Source organism: Geospiza fortis, unplaced genomic scaffold, assembly GCF_000277835.1.
Source record: "Geospiza fortis unplaced genomic scaffold, GeoFor_1.0 scaffold10, whole genome shotgun sequence".
Taxonomy (NCBI): domain Eukaryota; kingdom Metazoa; phylum Chordata; class Aves; order Passeriformes; family Thraupidae; genus Geospiza; species Geospiza fortis.
Window position 1 is genome coordinate 4903887 of NW_005054326.1, and position 22264 is coordinate 4926150.

Below are 22264 nucleotides of genomic sequence, written 5' to 3' on the forward strand. Positions count from 1 at the left end.
CTGTCCTGCAGAGTGGCTAAGCTAGCATGAGAAAGCAGATTAGTGACAGATTACTTCCCCTCTTCCCTGTAACTCCTCTGGAAGCAAGGGTGATGCAAGGAGGATCCCTCTGCTCGGAGGTTTGCCTCCGACTCAGAGCGCCAGCTCACTCCCGTCCCAGCTGAGCTCATCTCTCACCTGCTCCCAAGAGCTCTGCACCCTAGTCCTCTTACACCAGAAAAAGAGAAAGGGAGAAAAAAAGATGGAAACTGACTTTGTAGAGAAGGACAGCAGAGCACAGCACTGATGCAAGAAGATAACAGCAAGAGATTTAGAATTTGACAATTCTTAATTCTTACAAGGGTATAATAACAAAAAAAAGAAGCCTAGGCTATTGTTGTGATAGCATCAAATTATTCTAGCAACACTGACACTTCTGCACACATTCAGAAGAAAGCCTAAGCTTCTGTAAATGTCAAAAGTTGGAAAAGAGACAAAGGGAAAGAACAGAAATGTTGTGATCGTTAAACAAACCAGAAAGAAGACTGAGTAACTCTAGATCTGGCAGTCTGACTTCAGTTCCAGGTAGAATATTAGCAAAACCTGAGAGGACCATCTATTTTTACTTGGATAAAACAGACAAACATATTGGCTTAAAGCCAAGAGGGATTTGTGAACGAGACAATGCCAAAGAAATCTGATAGCCTGTTTTAATATGGTATCTGAGTGGGTGGGTTTTTATAAAAAAGACCAGTGCCCTATGGAAACAGTTTAAATAATGCCTGGATAAGAATTCAATAAAGTGACAAGCAAACACTTTACACACATAATGTGTTCTTACAGAAAGTCCTTGTGCTTCTTCCAAGGATATCTTTTTGCCCAGGTGTTTCCTTCATAACAAGGCAAAATGGATTTTGATCCACATAATTCAGCAATTAAACATAGGATAATAGAAGAGAGTAGACCCTCCTGCTTGACATTTCTAGCTCTGTCTTTCTTTTCCTCTTCTGTCTCTCTCTTCCTTCCATCCTTCTCTTTCACCTGTTCTCTTTTTTTCTCATTTTCTCTTTCTATTTCTCCTTTGCTTTCTCTCTCCCCTATTTGCCCTCTCTCATACATGCTTTGCATATAAACTCATGCTTTCATGCTGCCTTCCATTTTGTTGGAATGCTGATCACAGGCTGCTGAGATGAGCTACATTGAAGGAGAACACTTAGAAGAACTCAAAAGAAAGAGAAACTCAATATTCAGTGTCTCAAGAGGTGGAATCAGTGCTTAATTTACTAATGAGTTATACCCATGGATTATTTGTTCACACCAAACTTTTTACTGGGATAAATCCATGGCAGTACTGAAGTGAATAAAAACTGCATCAGAACAGATCTAATTCCCTCCACTATGGATGGGATGGGCTCACTGGAAAGCACTTCTTGGCAAAATAAAGCAATAATCCAGACAGAGCCTATACAACCTGCCTGGACAGAGCTGCAGCAAGTTTGGTTTCCTTTTCCTTACGCCTGGGTTTTGAATTCACAATGAGAACCAGACATGATTATTCTTGTGGGGCATCAAAAGAAATTGTTCTTTCTTTCCATAAGCCAGTAAAGCAATGGAATGGCATGGTAATGTCTCCTCTTTTTTTTTTTTTTTTCAGATTGGACAATATTAAACCCACCTTGATTTTTCCTTGCAGTTCTAGGGGAGAAAACATTAGAAGCTGCATGCCAGGAAAATTCAATTGAAAAGGAAAGTTCTAGTCTCAGCCATGGGCTGGCTAATCTCCCTTCCCCACTCTCCTCAAGCAAAGTGTTACCTGTGTGCCACGGCACAGCTTCACTCCCCACCCAGAGCAGGGCAGCAGCCACTGGCAGGTTCCCATTCTCCCTGCTGTGCTCTGCTTTGCTTTCTCCCTCCTGGCAATGCAAGGCCACTGCACCTGCATTTGGTTGAGATCCAATGAATTTTACCAAATCTTCCTGAGCAACAGAGCTTCTCACATATCTAGTTTCTCTGACACAATTTATTTGTTCTAATAATTTTTCACAGATGGATTCTGAGAGCTTTATACGTTTATAATTCAGAAAAATCTCTAGGATTTCTGGATGCCTCTAATGGCTGGATGGATGGGACCACAGGCAAAATTTCAGAATAGCAATGTTGTTATTGTTCATCTACTCATACCTCCATTAGCATACACAGCAGATAGAGAGAGAAAGGTTATGGAAATTCTAGAAAACCCCTTGAAATGTCATCATTGCTTATGAATTTCTATATGGAAATCTAATACATAGAGACTGCCTGATTGGGCATAGTTCTGTGCCTTACTGCTGCCTATCAATGTCTTTCCCCTTTAGGATCTAAGGATGGGGGTAAAAAGAAAAGAAGGAAAATGGAAGGATGAGGTTCTAAAATGGTCTGTGTCTGGCACAGAGAATTTAATCCCTGCTAGCTCTGCAAAATGTATTCAGTCCCTTCTCTGAGCCCTGTGTAGAACTGCAGAGAGCTCTGACAGTGAGACCTCCTGGAAGCATGCTCACCCAGGCTGTTCCAAGTGCCAGTTTTACTTCCTTGAGGACAATCCTGTGGAAAATTGGCTGTAATGGCTCTCCATGGGAATGAGTATGTTGACTGGAGCAACTGTTTGCAGGGTGGTTCTGCCTGCCTTGTGCCTAAAGCAGGAGCCAGGGTGAGGAGCTGTCACAGCTGTAACATGTGCAGGGGTATGTGAAGGAAAGGTCGTGCTCCCTGCTCTGGTGTGAAGGCACAATTGCCTTCTTTGCTTTGCAGTTTCAGAGCAGAACTTGCCACTCAGTCAAAACTGAGAGCCACAGTCCAGGCTAGAGGCTGAGCTGAGCTGAGCACTGAATAACTCTACATGCATGGAGATTTTTTAGCAGAAATTGTGAGTGAAGCCAAGGACACAGTAAGATGGCAAAAACCTGAAGTTCTTTCCCCTTCTAGAAAATCTTGCAAATACTTGAATGAGAAAGAATTGTGAACCACACAGGTACGCTGCATTTCCCCTCTCTGCCAAGTCTCACTTAATAATTTTTGAGCATCAGAATCATTCATTCAGAGCAACCATCACTTCCAGAGACCAATGGTAGAGATTAAATCCCCAAATTCAAGTAGGATAAGTCAGTTTTCTGAGCTTCAGCCCAGAGATGCCTTCCCAAATGACCAAGGCCTCATCCCCAGCTGATTCCCAACTGTGCCTAAGCAGGCAAAGCCCTGCCAGACTTAGGGCAGCTTCCTGCTCTATGTATTGCATGGCCCTAGCATACTGTGGAGACAGAACCTACATTACCCAAAAATTCTTTCCTCCAGCCCCTGATCTGAGAAGTTAATATCAAAGGTGGCACTCAGTACCTATGTTCATACAGCTGTGCCCTTACACCCAGTCCAAATAAAGATCCCTATCCATAGGTGCATGTGTCATATGGATATTTAAACATATTTATCATTTGATGCTCAGAGGTAAACAGAAGAACCACTAAGTTTCTAATGGTCTTCTCAGAATTTTGTTTCAGTTTCCTTCAGCTGGACTTAATTCAATTTTAATTAAATAAGCTACAGTAGTCATTTATTTAATCCTTTTCATAAGTTTTGACACCTTTTCTCTTATACTTACAGGTTTCAGTGTTTATCAACTGCTCCTATCCTGCAGTTATAACTTAAGATTACTTATTATATATTACTCCTATAAATTATCTGCAATAGCAAATGCTGTAATATAAAATTGTTAAAAAAAATAGGGCTAGAATGAATCTCAAAAGATTGTTTCATGCAGTCCCTATGCTAAGGAAAAATCACCTACCATTGCATGATTCCTGGGGATTTTCCTAACCTGACCACAAACACCTCCAGGGCTGAAGGATGTGTACCTTCCCTGGAGATGTCCTGCATTGCTTCACTGTCCTCACACTCACTCAGTTTTTCCTAACACCTGAATTGAATCCGGCTTGCCAATTCACCTGGTACCATAGTGGCAAATGCTGACTTTTAGGTGGCAGAAGAAATGTTTGCAGGGAAACTATGGAAGAAAGTAATGGATTCTTTATCTTAGCATTTGAGAAATTCCTTTTATATAATTTTTGTAGCTGGAGAAAAAGCCTGAAACATTAATGAGGATTTCTTTTTCAGAAATTTATGTTATCACTGGTGACATGTAATGATGAGGTTGCAACAATCTCAATAAGTCACACAAGGAAATTAAAAAGAAATTCACACAATTTTTAAAATTTATTTACGAACCATCATCTGTTTTATTCCTGCAGGGTTTTCAGTAGTTATTGTTATTACAGATGAGACCTTGATATTCCTAATAACATCAAATGTTATTTTGGGCATCCATTCACATAATACTTCTGTAAGAAAGAGCTATGCCAGATTACCAGTGGGATGTGATTTGATATGAACAACTTATCAAGAACTGACATCAGTGTTTCTATTTTCATTGCTGAAAAATTTCTATACAAAGCTATAAAACATTCATGTCTAGCAAGAGGAAGCAGATGAGGTGTGCCTTACACACAGATATGTGGTGCAGTTACTGGAAAAGGGAAAAGCTGATCTGGTTGCATTGCTAGCACACTGAGCATGGAGCTGTCCTGGATCAAAGGCATCCTAAAACTTTCCCTAGGCCCATCCAGGGTCAGACATGAACCCATCCCATTGAAAGCTGGTAGACAGTGAGGCTAGAAGCTTTTGGAAGGACTGCAGAGAAAGAAAGAACATTAGCAAACACTGGTTGATAGGAACGTGGGACTAAAAATGGCCAAAATATGGGAGATGACCATAGAGGAGGGAAAAGGATGGAGGAAAAGGCAAAGTTAGGAATTATGATAACAGTGCACTGAGCTGAGCACACACTGGCCTAAGGTTTCTTACAGAAATGCCATATGCATGAGCTCATGGACGCTGTTAGAACACTGCCACAATTGCTTTTTACTGAAACAGGAATCCTTCCTTCTCACAGATATTTGTGTTCCCAAACCTCTGAAATGAAACTTTAGAAAAATTAAGGAGCTACATTTGCATCCTATCTGCTGTAAATACAATAAACCCATGGTCCCTGGACAGTGGCTTCTAATGGAGCTCTCAGCTCCCCACAAGCAGAACTTGTCAACTAGCTGGAAAAATCTCACATTATTCCTAAGGAGGATAGCAGAGCAAATTCTTCTGTGCATGTCAGTAAACCCATCTTTTAAAGCTAAATCTTAAATGGCATACAAAGAACATGAAAGGAATATTAACAGCACTACTGTGATCTAATTTATGCCCTTTATTTGCAGCAGCAACTCATTCTGGTGATCAAAAAGTCATTAACCTTTAAAAAATGAAGATTTAACCAAAAGGATTTAAAGGGATTTAGTGCTGAATTTTACAGACCTTGCCAAAGTGTAATCTGAAGTCTTACATTTTTGTTCCCATCTTCAGCATGCCAGAGCTTGAATCATAAAGCCAGCACTCAGCATCTTGGCTGTGGGTCAAGAGCAACTGAAGTCACATGCAGGGTGAAGTGGTGAAGGTGACATTGCTTCTACCTGGCTCACACAAAAAAAGCACTGATCTCTGCAGTAACCTGTGAAGGACTTCAGCTCAGAAGTTTGTAAGGCAAAGGCTCTGATTCCAGGTTTTTTCCACAATCTTTTACTATTATGAGAAAGTTCTCACTCCTCTGAGGTCAGTGAGACAATTCACACTGGCAACATTATTCAACTCTGTCAAATGTGTCAAGGTTCATTTCCTTAATTTGCAAAAGATGTTTACATAAAGGGTGTTGCTGCTGGTGGAGAGTTTTATAGTCTGTGATACAGAGATGTTTGTATCACTTACAACACATCGTTTATGAAGCCAGAGTTATCTTTCAATAACATTGACATGACAAAAATAATTACACATAATTTCTGATGCAGTAATGCAGAGAAAATTCCACGCTATGCCACTACAGGTAACCAAGTGTGGATTTTCAGAAAATTGTTCATTATCATTTTAAATACCTTGTTGTAAAAAGCCAAAGACACCCTCAAATTTGAGTTTGACAGACTCTTCTGCAGCATATTTGAAACACTCAATAATGAAAGAGAATATAGGTGTTGTAGACTTACCATTATTTAGATATCAAGACTTGAATCCTGTTTAAAAGAATCAATATTTTTAATATTGTATGTTTCAAAACAAATAATAATTCTCTGAGCATAAATTCAAATAACTAAATGAAACAACTCAGTATTGTTTCCAGTTACCTGGTAAAATATTTTTAAATAAAACAGATAAAATGGATTTATTATTAGAAGTTGATATTTAAATTAAACTAAATACTTGTGACACTGTATTTTTTAAAAATCAAATTTTTTAAAATAAGTTTAGTTTCAAAAATGCTACAACTTTTAGATTATTATCCACACCATCTAAATACTCTGTTTAGTATCCAAAGTAAGAAAGTGTCAGAAAAGACTGGATGGAAATTCATCACTGACCTGGGACATGCAGTGCTGAGCATTTTGATCATATGATTGACAACTGGCAGGAGCCTGCATTGTTTCTCTGTTACCTAGTGAGTATATTTGCAAGGTATTAGGAGCATGACATGTGTTGGTACTGGGCAAGAGAGAAAAAGGCTGAAAACCAAACAGCAACAAATGCTCCTATCCAAAAGAGCGTTTCCTGACAACACCGAGCTGAGGAAACAATCAAATGCAAACACCAATTTTTAATAACCCTCATTCTCATGGAGTTGGCTCTGAGCACAGACTTCCCAATGTGCTTGTCCCTAAATGGAGCAGACAATTCCCAATCCCTTTTGGAATTTGAAACATTGATTTTGTGACTCCTGGGCCAGACTAGTCATAACAAGATAATTAATTAACTGGGAGTGTTCAGATCATGATCAAAGCAGTATGTGAAGCCTTTGCATGCCTCTTTTTGAAATGCTCTGATTAAACACTTGTGACTCCTCTGGGAGTGGGTAAGAGCTCCAACCCTCCTGAAATGCTGCAGCTACCAAATAACACCAAAGTGGTGCTGTCCTCACCATCAAACCCTGACAGCCTTTCCTGCACCTTTCCCCAGATCCTATCCAACACAGGTAAATAATAATAAAAAAAAAAATTAAAATAAATTCAAAGGGCAACACAATATGAAAATTATTTTCATGAGCTACAGTTCACCTCTCTGATAAACCACTAACACAAACAGTTGAAGAGCAACAAATAGATGTCATATTAAAGGGGTAAAAAGGGCTCAAATACCCCATGCCTGTCTCTCTTTCCATTTCAATCGACACAGAAAATCTAAATATTCATCATTTTGGTGTCCAAGAATCACAGATAAACTTTGATGTGCATGCATATGTACTGTCTTAATCAACAAAAATTGTGCAAATATATAAAAACTTTAAACACTTTTGAGTTCTTGAGTTAGGCACATTTGTATGCCCCAACTGTTTGAAAATCCACATGAAATAAATGTCATGTTTGGTTGTGCAATCACATAAATTGCTTATTTCTTCAGCTCCTGACCAGCTGGACTGCATTTAGCCAGTGAGTCTCCTCTGTACAAGCCTGTGCCTAGAAGGACTTACGTGAGTTTTCCACCATACAAAATTAAGATTTACAGATGGAAATCCCTGCTGGACAGAAGCTTAAGCCACCTTCCTGGGAAGCACTGCTGCATTCCAGGCCTCTGAATATCTTTTAACAGCTGCTGTTGAAAAATTAACTATGACACAGTGGGATGAAGGCACATGTCCATGTCCAGTCCCAGGGCAGGCATTCAAGGCCTGGCAGACTGTGGCTGTCAAATGAGCGCTCCTCTGTTTCCAAAAAGTCAAGTCTCAGGCTGATGAGTAATTTCTTTGACCCAAACCCAACATCTGTATCTGGAAACATAAAAAACATAAGAGTGGCAGAGCCTTGCCACTGGAAGGCAAGAAATTCACCTTCCTCATGGTAGATTAGTTTTCTCCCTTCCAGTCTCATTAAAAGATCATTATTATAAGAGCTTAAGGAATTTTAAGCACTTTTAACGGTGTCATTTTTTCAAGTGACACTGGTTGTTATTTTTTCTTGTCATTCAAATGAATGGAGAGATTTATGGCAGGTGGCAACACCTTCCACACCTTGTGCTGGAGGGTCAGGTTTCATGGACGTTTGACTTCAGCCAAGTAGAGGGTGGCAAAAGTCGAAATCTCAGCAAAGGGGAAGATTAATGTGGGTACCCTGGAACACCTGCTGCTGAAGCCATTAGTGCTTGGGACACTCTCCTGCCTGCTCTGAAGATGGTGTGAACTGTCCTCTTGCCCTTTGCAAGAAGGAGAACCAGGCCCTTACTGAACAAGATTAATAGGAGCAGGTCTGCCATTGATTGTGTGCTGCTGTCCTCACCATGTCAGAGGGCAGGCCAAGGGCTGAGTTACAGCTACCCAGGGACTCCAAAATATGAGTAGAAATCAAACTGACAGGTACACACTGGAAATTAAAGCATGCTGTGTCTGACAGAAATCAATACAGAAATCAGAAAGACTTATGTTTCCAGTTACTTGCAGCCTGCAACAGTCCAAATCCTGCAGAGCTGTTTCATTAAAACATTTCTTTGCTTAGTCCAGATAAAGAATTCCTGCCACTTTGACCACTGGCAGTATACTCATGTAATGCTTATTCCAGAGAAATGTGGATTTCTCAGAGACCCAGAAAGAATAAGAACTCACACTAGGAGAAAAATGCTGATGCAACAACAGGGGTTTAAATTTAAAGTTTGGCAAATAGTTCAGCTCTGTAGACCAGAGCTATGTGGGTTTTTTTTGTTTTTTTTTCAGAGATCAGAGAGGGAAATAAACTCTTCCTATATGCCAAACAAAACCCTGGAGAAGCAGTTCCTTCATCCCTCTCTGGGAGTCAATAACCCCTTGTAGTGGATGAGTTTGCCTCATTATGAAACCTAGTGATGCTTGAATAGAAGATTGAGCTCTCCTCACTATTCTGCATCTCTTCAAATGTGCTGCTTTTCCAACAACCCCAGATCTGCCAGGTTGGTTCCTTTTTGAAGAGTGTTAGCCTCAACATTGCCGGGTACAGACTGTAAACATAAAATTTTAAAGCTTAGAAAACCCCACCAAATTCTACCACTACTACTACTACTATTATTATTTTTTTTTTTATTATTATTATTAATTTCTCATTGTTTTAAGCCATCTCCTGTGTTTTCTGGATCTCAGGATGGCTAGAGAGGTTAGACAAATCTGTAAAGAATTGTGTCTTCTGATCGTGATTGAATTTTTCTGCTCTAATGAGGCAGAAAATCTACCTAGATCCTCAGACTCCTACACATTGCTAGTACTCTAAATAGATTTGCTGAGTTTTCATTTCCTCTGAAAGAAAATCTTGTATGGCTTCTCCATCACTCTGCTTGGAGATCCTACTGTAATGATTAGCTGCATTCCACTTTGAACTGTTATTAATATTCCCCATATGTAATTAAAGCCTCTAATTCTACACAGAGATGTCCTGACAAACAAGCAGCTGTCTGTCTTTTTTATTTCATTGTGGTTCTTGAACTCTTGGCTCAGGTTATGTGTTTCTGGAATGTCAAATAAGGAATTTACTTTTCCGTCCATCAGTTTACACTCTGCGTGCAGTTTGATGGCATCTTGCTAATACAGCCTGGTTGCACTGTAATTCACCTTATAATCCATTGTATCAACACTGACTGTTCAATGTGTGACTTCCTAACAAGGTGGCTGGTGCCTCTTAGGTGCTGGATTGCCTTGGGAGAGCTGCATTTTAAAATGTATGCCCAGCATCCAAACCTGCCTGGCCTGGAGTTCCCAAGTGTCATAATTAGATATAACTTCCTTCACTAGAAAAAAAGCAAAAGAAATGCTCTGCTCAGGCAAAAATGTGTCCATAGGACAAGAGGAAATGACCTCAGGTTGTTCCAGAGAATGTTTAGACTGGATATTAGGAAATATTTATTCACTGGCAGGGTTGCCAAGCACTGGGCCAGGCTGCCCAGGGACCTGGTTGAGCCACCACCTCTGGAGCTATTTAAAAGACATTTGAATGTGGTGCTTAGGGACAAGGTTTTGTGGTGGATGTGGCAGTGCTGGGCTGGACCTGATGATCTAGAAGGTCTTTTCTAACAACCCCATGGTTCTATGATCCTACATTTCAAATCTCATGTGAGCTGTGGAGTCACACAAAAAGCCTGTGCTGCCTCCAGGTGTGCTGCACGAGCCAGCAGGGCACTGCTCGCTTCTCTTTTGGGCACTTTCAGTGCATGGACTGGATTCTGTTCATTCTGTTTTGCTTATTTGTTTTGATGCCTCAGAAAGAGCAGGAAATTGGATCAGCACATGGCAGGCCTGACTGTTGGCTGCAGACAGGCTCTGGATGCTGGAATTCTCCTCACCTTCCATTGACCCCTGCACATCTGACCGTGCCTCATGCCTGCCCTGCCCTACCTGCAGATACCAGGATTTTTACAGAGCCCTTTGAAATCTACCAGTGAAGGTGAAGGTGATGCAAGAAAAGGCAGGACAATTTCACAAGATAGGCACTGGGCTGCTGGTTGATGCACATTTGAAAACCTTGGATGAGTTCACAGGCACTGCTGCCAGTTTTTGGTCCAACTTACGCCACAAGAAATGCAGAGCAGGTAAGACAGCTGAAGGTTGGGTGAAATAAGACCTAGAACGGTGGTAGATTTCAGCAGAGGTCCTCACACAGGTAGAAGTGAAGTGCCTGTGAAGTGCCACTTGCAGGAGGCCTGCTGGAAACTCCCAGGGAACTCTGCTGGACCCAAGAAACCCAAGGAAACGATCCTTCTCAGCCAGCAAACGCCCTCTGCTGTCATTATTAACAACGGGTTTTTCTACACGGTGCACTATTCAGTTTGCCAGGTTTTCTGTAATATATGTGAGGCCTTAACCACAATGTTTAATGGAATAGTATGGGAAACATTTCAGTCTGAAATGCAGAGCGAAAGAAAAACTGAAGATCATTGTCCAAAAAAATATCTACAGTGCAAATTTTGTTTTCTGATCCCATACTCAGTCCAGTTTCTTGATCGAATCTGTTCATGCAGACAGCAGCAGGCACATGCAATCTCATTGCCCTCAGCTTAGTCATGGATGCAGGAATCTGCTCCTGCAGTTTAGAGACAATGTGGGCTTTTGCCTTGACATTCTCCACAGAAAAAACTTTGGAAAGCAGGAAGATTGCCATTAATGGAACATAACTAGAAAACAGCCTGAACAGCCAGCTTGAGCTTCAGTGTTACCTTCATACGCCAGAGAGTGTTTGCATTCAATCATCCAATAATTAATCTATGATAGTTTAGATGTTACCAAGAATGAAGGGGCAGCTCTCACTAACCAAACAAACAAAGCAAAAAAAAAAATTAAAAAAGAATAATAACAGTTTTGCTTACATGTGGCACTTAGGATGCTTCAACAATCCATGGGGCAGTTTCTTGGCAAAAAAAAAGCTAACTGCTGTTTGCAGTATTTTCCATTTTTTTACACTCAATAAGCAATGCGCTAATGGTCAACTCACATGTTCAGGTCTGTGATGTGATAGAAGATAGCAGCTTGTTAGTAGTGTGGATTGGTAACCCAGTGTTCTCCATGAGACAGCCCCTTCTGCACATGGCATGGCAGGGCAGTCTGACCCATCTGCCACCAGAATGCACATCTGGTGCCTGACAAGGTGGAGGCAAGTGGGTGCTCAAAGTTCTGCCAAAATGAAAAACTTCCACTGGAGTCAAATTCAAGCCAAAATAAATGAAATAAAATTATTTTTCATCTGGAAGCTGAATCTCTCGCCTGTTTTTGGTCTACTGAACAGCCCACACATATATAAGTACAGCATAGACCAGGCAAGATAAAACATATTGCTGAAGTGCTCTAGTGTCACAGACATATTTTCTGAAAAATTCTTTCTTAGGATCTTTTCTCCTGAGAAGGTGGGAAACTTCAGCTTCTCCATGTTTTGCTGCTTTGGATTGTGATTTGGAGAATTGTTTACCCAGCATGTGAATTGTTTTTACTTGATGACCAATGACAGCCACCTGTGTCAAGGCTGTGAGCAGTCACAAGATTTTATCATCATTATTTTTCCTTTTTTGCTAGCATTCTGATGTCTCCTTTCTCTCTTTCTTTTAGAATAGTTTTAGTATATAATTTTCTTTTAATATAATATATATAATAAAATAATAAATCAGCCTTTTGAAACATGGAGTCAAGATTCTCATCTCTTTCCTCATCCTGGAACCCCTGCAAACACCATCACACTCTAGTTCTGCCTCCTTCACAGAGTCTGTGAGGCTCTTGATGTAATTTTTGCTTGCAGGAATCCTGAAGACTAAATCAGAAAGATCAGCTTTATTTCTTCCTCATGCATCATATTGGCTGAGTCAGATTTATTTTGGAGAAGACACTGAGCTTTAGACGTAGAACTGACCACTGCCCAGGGCCGATCTGTGATCTGCTGCCATAATGTGTCTGCTTTAGTTTGTGGGTTTGGTGTCACCAATGTGTCACAGCACTTCCTGCATCTGCCACAGCTGGAACTGGGCAGGTGGTGGCTCCCAAAGGCTCAGTGCTGCTTCTGCCACATCTGCGGCTGGGCTCTGCAGGAAGATGAAAAAACTAAACACGGTGGGGAGGGAAAAAAACCTAAAGGGACACTGGGAGAACAAATGACCTGGAGGCCTGCCAGTGTCACAGTCCCTTGTGAAAAGCTGTCCACTGGTGCCATCTTGTGGGTCCAGAGACACCCCCGTGCCAAAGAGGCTGAGCTCGCTCCACCGAGGTCCAACCCCCCCGACTTAAAGTCTGGGTCTCTTTTTAGTGCTATTTAACGTGCTTCATATTTCTAAGAGCAAACATCTGTCCTCTTATCAAAGTACTAACCCTAAATCTTGAATTTTGCTCAGGGAGAGTGTGTTGCATTGTGTCTACTACATGAAATTTCAACCCTGTACAAGTAAACAGGAGTCACAGCAAAGGGCAACTATCAAAGTCAACGAGTTTCATCAAACATAACACCCCACCATTTATAGCTCTCCACAGAAATTATTTTTGTCTTTATTAATATCCAGGCCTACACACTGCAAAATGCAGAAGTTGGAACTGAATGCCATTGAATGGAAATATTTCAGCACAAAAGACAACTCCTATGAAGATACAAGTTGATCAGGTAACAGAAGTGCGAGAAAAAGTAGATTTATAGGTATTAATTACCCTGACCTAAGGGTCCACTATTCTCTTTTTGCCTAAATTTAGTTCTTCTTCCCCAGGAAAAGAGTGTAAAATCACTGAGCCTTTCAGCTACATTCCCATTTAGAAAAAGAGCTGGAGAAGTGAAATTTTATTTATAAAGTTCTAACACCTAAAATAAATGGCAAAGCTATGTTTTTTAGGTCAGTACAGACATTCTGGATAAAAGTGGAGCTCCTCATATTAGTGGGGGAAGAACCATACAAAACTTAATAAAAAATTAATCAAAAGCACAAATCCTTTCTTAACTCTCTCATGGTCCCAATGAATCCACTGCCAACAGTAAAATGTGCACCTGGCAATCCTAATACCACATGTCAGGATCTGTGCTAAGCTATGTTAATTTAAGTGATTAAGGATTAACAACTTGGTCAACAGGTGCACCCTCATGTGGACTCTATCAGTCAGCCAGGCATTCACTCAGAAAATGTCCTTTTATAAAGAACATTGGTGAAAAAAGCAGACAGCAGCTTCATGCAGTTGGCAAATCTCCTCCCTTTCTAGCTTAGGGATGAAGCAACTATGGTACAACATCACCAAAATTCTGATTGTAGATATGCATAAAACTTACAGTGAATGTTGTCACAATGGGATCTTCAATGTCCAATAACAGACAAAAAAGCCTTGATCCTATTCTTGAATATATCAGCTTGAAACTGCAGTAATTCCTTTGACTAGCATCATGGAGAATAGAATGTGTTCTATAGCTGCTAGATTTCTTCAAGAGGCAATGACTGTATATCACTAACTTCAAAAGGAAAAAACTAGGACAATATAATTTTTAACCCTTCCTCTTCATTTTTTTTATGACATCTTAAAGGAAAAGCTATGTAGAGGGAAGAGTTTCTGTGCTGGAAAGTATTGCAGGATAACAAAGGCCTGTTCCTGTGGCAGGCAAGTCTAGCTGTTAGCATGCTGTAATGCATAACCATTGTTGTACATGTAATTATTGTAGCTGGTCCAGTCATCTGCACACTGATATTCTTGATTAGACTGAATGTAGGGATGATAAATTGTTTCTTTTCCCAAGAAATAAGCTGGAGCAAGTCTCTTTAAAACAACAGCACTGAACTGGTAAGTCAGCTTCCTACGGATCTTAATGATTTCACCTGTTCTTCCATAATTCCTCAGTGCTCTGGCCATTTTCTGGTAAGTCATGATCTTGCGGTTTCCCTTTCTTTCTCCCCACAGTTCTGCAAGTTTCTCCTTGTTTTTGGAGACAAACTGGAAGACACCATTTGGCTTATCCACCCATTGGATGCAGTTTGCCATAGCTGGATCATAGAGAGACTCATGGAGGTATTCAAATAGTCGAAGCTTTTTTCTACCTGTAAGAAATAAATCACCAAAGGTCAGAACAGAACTCGTGTGTCACTGTCATATTTTCTGAAAAATCCCTTCGCCAGGATTCCTTCTCCTGGGAAGATGAGAAGCCTCAGCTTCTCCTGTGTTTGCTGCTCTGGAATGTGGTCTGGAGATTGTTTATCCAAACTTGTGAATTTTTTTTACTTAATGACCAATCACCATCAGCTGTGTTAGACTCTGAGGAGTCAGTCAAGTTTTTCATTATCATTCTTGTTAAGCCTTCTGTATGCATCCTTCTCTTTCTTTAGTATAGTTTTAGTATAGCATTCTTTAATATAATATAAAATCATAAAATAATAAATCAACCTTCTGAGAACATGGAGTCAGATTCCTCATCTCTCACCTCGTCCTGGGGACCCTCACAAGCTCAACACTTGCCCTTGTTTTAAAAGACAAGCATTTGTCTTTTTCCTGGAAAGGGTCTTACAGGCAAAAGCACAGATAAACCTAGTAGGTTGTCCCAAATTAAAAGATCACTATCAACTGTTCAGTGGAAAACCAGCAACAGCAAATGGGATCACGGAGATGTGAGCAACACAGAATCGTGGGAAGGGACCCAGAAGGATCATCAAGTCCAACTCTTAAGTGAATGGCTCAATACAGGGATCAAATCCACAACCTTGACGTTATCAGCACCACACCCTGGCTTTGAAGGGTGTACAGATCTGTGGTGACAGAAGGGGATTTGGTCATTCGAGCTTCAAGAGCAGATTTATCTGGGGATCCTGGCAAATATCTGGTGACTTCACTGTGTGGTAGGTCTCAGAAGCATCAGCCTGCTGACACATATTGTGCAGATGCACACTCAAGGAAATCACAGTAGGAAATTACATCCTCAGAGAGGGCAGGAAAGAGGTTCTGGTGAGCCAATCTGAATGTTTGAATAAATGGTTTCCCTGTTTATTTAAAACTCTGAGATTTTGAGATGGCATGGTTTTGTTGGGTTTGTTTCAGGAATGTTTTGGTGATGCAAGGTAGTCTCTGATATAAGACAGGGTAAGTGGGTGAGCAGGAAAAGCAGGTTAGTTTTTAACCAGAAACCTCATGTAATCAAGAAGGAACTAGATCTTCTGGTACCCTGTGATATTGTAAAAATCTGCAGAAGTGTAAGTTTGCATTCCCATGCAGAAAAAAGCAAGCTTGGTACTGAAATATTTGCCAGTTAATTAAGTGCTTCTCTCCACAGGCTCAGTTCTCAAACTTCAGTTTCCTAGCGAGGCTTATTTAGTTTCACATAGATCTTGTGGATTCTACTCTATGAAGTATTTCTAGTTCCCTTCCCAAAGCCAAGGGTGATCAAGAAGCTGTTGTAAGGAGGAAGAATTTAAGATTATCAGACAAAGAGGAACATTTTGCAGAAGAGAGAATCTATGCAGAAGAACATCTTCCACTTTAACCAAAGTGGAAATAAGCAGCTGCACCTAAAGTTCATAAAGTCTTGTCTTGTGTGGCTATTTTAAACTAGGGACAGGGGAAAAGTGACAGTTGCTAAGGAACACTGAGGTCAAGGCAAGACATCTGTCAGGGATGACAGTAACTCTGTATCTGGTGATAAGGAAAGAGGAGAGAAGTAACAGTCAGATTGGGAAGAAGAAGAGCCTGAAATCAGAGGTACTTTCCAAAAAATTAGTAAAGTTTCATTATCTAAGTAGAAATTGGCCTGTGGCCAGAAAGACATATTCTACTAGAAATACAAAGAGATTACTAAGGAGCTTAAAAGGAAACCTGTGAAGGACACTGCCTTGTCACAGTGGACACTTCTTAGTAGGTGACCCTCTTAGGTCCCCTCCAACCTGAATTATCCTACAAACTGATGGTAGAATAAAAAAGACCAGGGCAAAATCCATGGACTACTGTGGATTAAATTTCTGCTGGAAAAGAATCGTGTAGCCATGTCTGCAGCAGAACCTGATAGAGCGCAGTTTGGCCTCTTAGTTCAGTGGTCACTTCTGCCCAAGTTTTTATTCCTAGACACATCCCCTTTAGCTGATGTCTTTGTTGGAGAGGGCTAATTTGCTCTTATGTGTTTATGCAGCTGTGTTTCCAGAGCCCAGCTGTTATCCCCAAAGTGCTACACACCACTTTGAGATGGGGTCAGTTAACAGATCTCTGTCTCATTGCATAATTCAGTGATGTTCTTTTTCAGGCCCTAAACATCAGTCCAAGCCAGCAGGTGAGTGCCTGCAGGTTTCTTACGTGGTAATTGGAGACAAGCAGGTTCCTCCAGGTGTTTCAGAGCATCTGCATTAGATTTCAGTGCTGAATGGTCCTGAAGACACCTAATAGTCTCAGGCAAAATGCATCCAATTCAATTCTGAAGTGCCTCTCTTGACTGCCTCCACTCCACTGAGCATGAGCTCAGATCATGGAATGGTTTTGTTGTGACTGAACTGGACTCTTTTCAGAGGAAACCTATCTCAAAAGATGCTTTCCAAAAGCATATCTACATCAGTGTACCCTTCAGAACTTGTGACCAGCCTAAAGACTGCCCTAAATAAAATTTTGTGAAACACTTAAAACACAGGATTTGGGCCCTAAATGCTGATGATTTTATCTACAGATCTATTCCTAAAAAGCCACTCTACTTGCTAGTGTACAGAAGATCTCTTATGTCTCAACAAGAAACTAGGAGGACCAAAGTAATTTAGTACAGTGAAAATAGTCCCCCAAATCACAGTTTCTGACGGGAATATCACAATGGACACAAAAAAAAATCTGTAAGAGGATATAGAATGACCCCATAAGAATAGTTAATCACACTGCAAATATGTGCAGGTTGTCTTCTGAAAAAGAAGATTGATGACAGTGTACAAGAAATAGCAAACAGGAAATGAAGTTTAACAGAGCAGTAATAACTGAAGGTCAAGTCAGATACTGACATGTAAAATTCCCCAACGCAACCCTGGATAAGACTTGGAAAAGCAACATTTCTGTATTTGAAAGGTTTTCATTTGCAATGGCAAATTTCAGACATCTGAAGTAGAAAACTGAGAAACAGAGGCTACTCTTCCCACCATCCCAAAGAGTCTATGGTAGCAATAGTAGTAGTAGTAGTAGTAGTAATAGTAGCAGTAGTAGTAGCAGCAGTAGTAGTAGCAGCTATTAAACAGCGGAGACCACAGTGTTCAGCATCAATGGGCAGAGACAACACCAAAAACTGACACTATGTGGTTAAAGCTGAGAAAAAGGGGATTTCAAAAAACCAGCTAAATCAGGAAGCTACTTCAAAAGGCCTCATGGTCAAAAGTAGGTACAACAGCTCAGAGTTGAAGCTGTGAAAATCTCATCCAGCAGCCACAGAAAGGATGCTGAGTGTCTCCCCGCCAAAAACCCAAATAATGAATGCAATAAAAAAATGAAGTACTGCAATGACAATGTCACACAACCAATTCTTTGCAAAATAGATACCAATTCAAGTAAACTCAACCAGAAGGAGCAGGAAAATAGCCATAAAAATGCTATTTTGTGACTGGAAGTGACAAAGCTGAAAGGTGATTTGAAAAGTAAACTAAGAAAGGCATAAAATCTGGCATTGAAAAATATTCATGTATGTAAAAAACCTTTAAGAAAATTACTGCTTGTTGGGCCACATTAAATAAAATATATGGTATAAATGGGTAAAGATGTTATTGATAGCTAGATTTACTTCTCTGTATCAGGCTTCATCCTAAATGATTTGAAGTGAAACATATCTCTGGTTTCATTTTCCATGTGCTAACCAATGATGGAATAACTCAATAATAGATTTATCATTTATTCTAATCTTATAAGATATAGAAGATGGAAATCTAACACCAGCAGTTGTATCCTAGTCACTAGTAAATGTTCACTTTTTTTTCCTGTTGAAACTTTAAAAAAATTAGGTAAAGGAGAAAGCATGATTTGCTAAGAGGTTTTTTAAAGTAACATAAATTACACATTGAGATGTGATCTTTTTACAGACCTTTCCCTGCTTTTGGCTGGCCAGCAGCAGCATGCATCACTTGACTTTCTGGAGTATTCTGCAGTGTATGGTAGACAGTCTCATCTGCATAAAAATCCGCTGCACTGTTCTTCAAGAATTAAGAAAATAAAAAGTTACTCATAGAGTACATTCTCTGAATAAAAAGAAACTTGTGTCAATTAATTGCCTGAAGCCTTCAAAATGCAACTTCTCATCACCTCACCCATGGGAGACTTTCCTCAGCCATGAAGGCACTCAGTGTAATGTACCAGTAACAAGCAGCACTAATTCTTGTCCAGGGACAAGAGCTGCCCACCAGAGGAGAAGCTGAGAGGGAAAACAGCACAGCTGCATCACCCTGGACCTTCAATCCTGCTTCAGGAGCCAGAGCAGAGGAGCTTCCAGAGCTAGGAAAAGACAGGAGCCACCTCACAGTAGCCCCTACAGACTGTAGTTCCCATGCTGTGTTGTTGTTAATCTGCTGGGTGAAAATGGGCTTTTGTGGTATCTGCTCTCCTGAAATTATCTCCCCTGCAAAATTCATTTTCCATCACTCCTGGAGACCACACTCCCAGTGCTTTTAAGAATGTACATGGACTCTAATGGCTGAAGTTGTGCTCAGATAATGCTGGTCTTTCTAGAACTTTTACAACAAACTGCTGTTGGAGAAATCAAAGTCATGGCTCTTTTTCACAGTGGCAGAAGCCACATCAGTGTGGGAAGTTGTTGTTCTCTGCCTGCTCCCAGGTAATACAAAGAAGCCTTTTGTCCTATAACTAATTCTCTATTAGGTTTGCTTGTTAGTTGTCATGTTATGTGATGAACCACAGGAGAGCATCAGAAGCAAACTGCTGACTCCTGAAAAGACATTATTAATCACATTTTGCAAATATTTCCCAAGGCAGTTTCATCTGAATCATGCCTGGCCAGACCAAATTTCTGTTAGTGTTAGCATAATGATTTGTATCAGAAATCCCAAATGAGCAATCAGCCTTCCAGCTATGTCTGACTGTTATTAGAAGTGAGCTCACTCACAATCACGTTTCTCCAGCTGTACCCTTGCTCCTCCACAGATGGTGCTGCACAGTAACTGGGGCTTGCTTGGAGGTGGTGGTGATGGTTGATCACAGCCAGGCAGTTTTTATAACCTGGCAATTAGGAGGAGGGAGCAAAAACCACGTGAGTAAAAAAGTGAGAAGAAGGAAAAAAGAAAACCACAATAGCAATAATTTGACATGATGCTGGGCCTGTCAAAAAGCATTTATCCTGTGGCTGCCTTCTAGGTAATAAAGTGTCCAGAGCCAAGATGTTCCACATCAGTAGGTTATCCAGCAAAATCTGTACTGCTGCTGCTGATCACACCCTTGGGCTGGTTTTTTGAGCCCTTAAAAAGCTTGCCAGAACTGGAACAATTTACAGCTTCCTTGCATTGTAGGTTTTGTAAAGTATACAACTCTTGAAGTAAAAAAAAACAGTTTTCTATTAATTATCCAGACTCAAACGATCATTCCTGCATTAAAATATTTAAGGTTATTATTACTGCACAAAAAAATTAAATGATAAAATTAATTTTACTTGCTGGTCTTTTTTTTTTCTTTTGCATTGGGATTCATGGCATAGCAGAAGGGCATTTTGGAGTTGGAACATTAAAACTGGGAAAAGGCTGTTGCACAACAGTCATATATCCTCTGATTATAGGAAAAGTGAGCTCAGTGCACCTGGGCTGCTGCTGGGGGGAAGGTAAATGGGGCCAGTCCAACAGTTTCCCTGTGCTGTGACCTGGAAGATATTCCCCACACTGGGCAGTACTCATGGAGGGGTTAAAAAACCCTCCAAATAATTTTCCTCCTTTTCATCCTCACAAAACATCCCGTGAATCCACTTCTGGGAAATTACTCCCCCACCTGTGTGTTTCAAGAGGTGCTTTCCTGTGAAAAAGGAGCTGGGAAATGAAATGGAAGGAGGGTGTTTGTTACCTGGTGGACACTGCATTTCTCTGTCAGAGTGCTGCTGCAGCACTTCTAGAGCATCTTCAAAAGCCTGGCCCAGCACGTCGTGGTCAGGAAAGCTCTACAAAAACATTTTGCTGTCAGGACCCAGAAAAAAACCAGGCTGGTTCTTGTCAATCAGCCCATCCTAAATGAATACAGTGATGCTATAGAATACATATCCTCCTGGAATTGATCTCTGGCAGGCACCAAGGCATCACTACGATCTTTTACTATTATGAGAAAGTTCTCACTCCTCTGAGGTCAGTGAGACAATTCACACTGGCAACATTATTCAACTCTGTCAAATGTGTCAAGGTTCATTTCCTTAATTTGCAAAAGATGTTTACATAAAGGGTGTTGCTGCTGGTGGAGAGTTTTATAGTCTGTGATACAGAGATGTTTGTATCACTTACAACACATCGTTTATGAAGCCAGAGTTATCTTTCAATAACATTGACATGACAAAAATAATTACACATAATTTCTGATGCAGTAATGCAGAGAAAATGCTACACTATGCCACTACAGGAAACCAAGTGTGCTTTCTCAGAAAACTGTTCATTATAATTTTAGAACACCTTGTTGTAAAAAGCCAAAGACACCCTCAAATTTGAGTTTGACAGACTCTTCTGCACCATGTTTGAAACACTCAATAATGAAAGAGAATATAGGTGTTGTAGACTTACCATTATTTAGATATCAAGACTTGAATCCTGTTTAAAAGAATCAATATTTTTAATATTGTATGTTTCAAAACAAATAATAATTCTCTGAGCATAAATTCAAATAACTAAATGAAACAACTCAGTATTGTTTCCGGTTACCTGGTAAAATATTTTTAAATAAAGCAGATAAAATGGATTTATTATTAGAAGTTGATATTTAAATTAAATTAAGTACTTGTGACACTTGTGTATTTTTTAAAAATCAAATTTTTAAAAATAAGTTTAAAGTTTCAATAATGCTACAACTTTTAGATTATTATCCACACCACATTTTTAAAGACATTATAAAGTGAAAATATGTGTTTTTGTAGACACATCTTTTCTACATTTGTAGACGTTGAGTCTCAGTCAACATAACTTCTAATTTGCCCAAGAAAATACTCACCTACATTAAATGCATGTGTTTAAGTCCCTTTGTCCCCTTAAGTCCCTTTAAGTCCCTTTTTCACAGCCAGTTGAAACAAGGTTAGAGTTTTTTTCTAATATAGATTGGCATATGACTATGTTCATATATGAACATACATAAACACTCAAACTAATTGTGAGTTATAGAGGCAAATTTGATTATTTAACAAACAGTTTAAATAGACATATTTTCAGCCAGTTTAACATGAACAATATTACTCAGAATCATATCTTTAGTACCTCCTTTTTAATTTATATTTCTTAAAGAAAACCATAATCAGATTTTTTTTGCCTTGCTGATTTTTCCCCCATTATCATTTACATTATTATTTCAAAGCTGTAAACATAATAATCAATATATCAATATTTTGCTAATTAAATACTTGATTATTGTGTCTGATGTTTCAAAATACAAAGGAGGGACGGGATACACAAATATTACTGAGGAAGAATTTTATCCAATGCTAAGTGTGAATGTTCTAAGCTGGGAATTTTGCCTCAGGTAAGTATGTTATAGGGTACAGTCAAAATTTGCATAAGTGTTTTTAAATCTTGACAACTATATGGTGGAATCCTA

General features: G+C 39.9%; 1 protein-coding gene across 1 annotated transcript; it reads right to left on the reverse strand.

The window, feature by feature from the left end:
• Window positions 1-14158: 14158 nt before the first annotated feature.
• SPIC (Spi-C transcription factor) lies at window positions 14159-20648 on the reverse strand. Its single transcript, XM_031057050.1, is given in 4 exon segments — window positions 14159-14586; window positions 18567-18675; window positions 19602-19714; window positions 20543-20648. Coding segments are annotated over 4 exon segments (756 nt in total).
• Between the last annotated feature and the right edge of the window lie 1616 nt (window positions 20649-22264).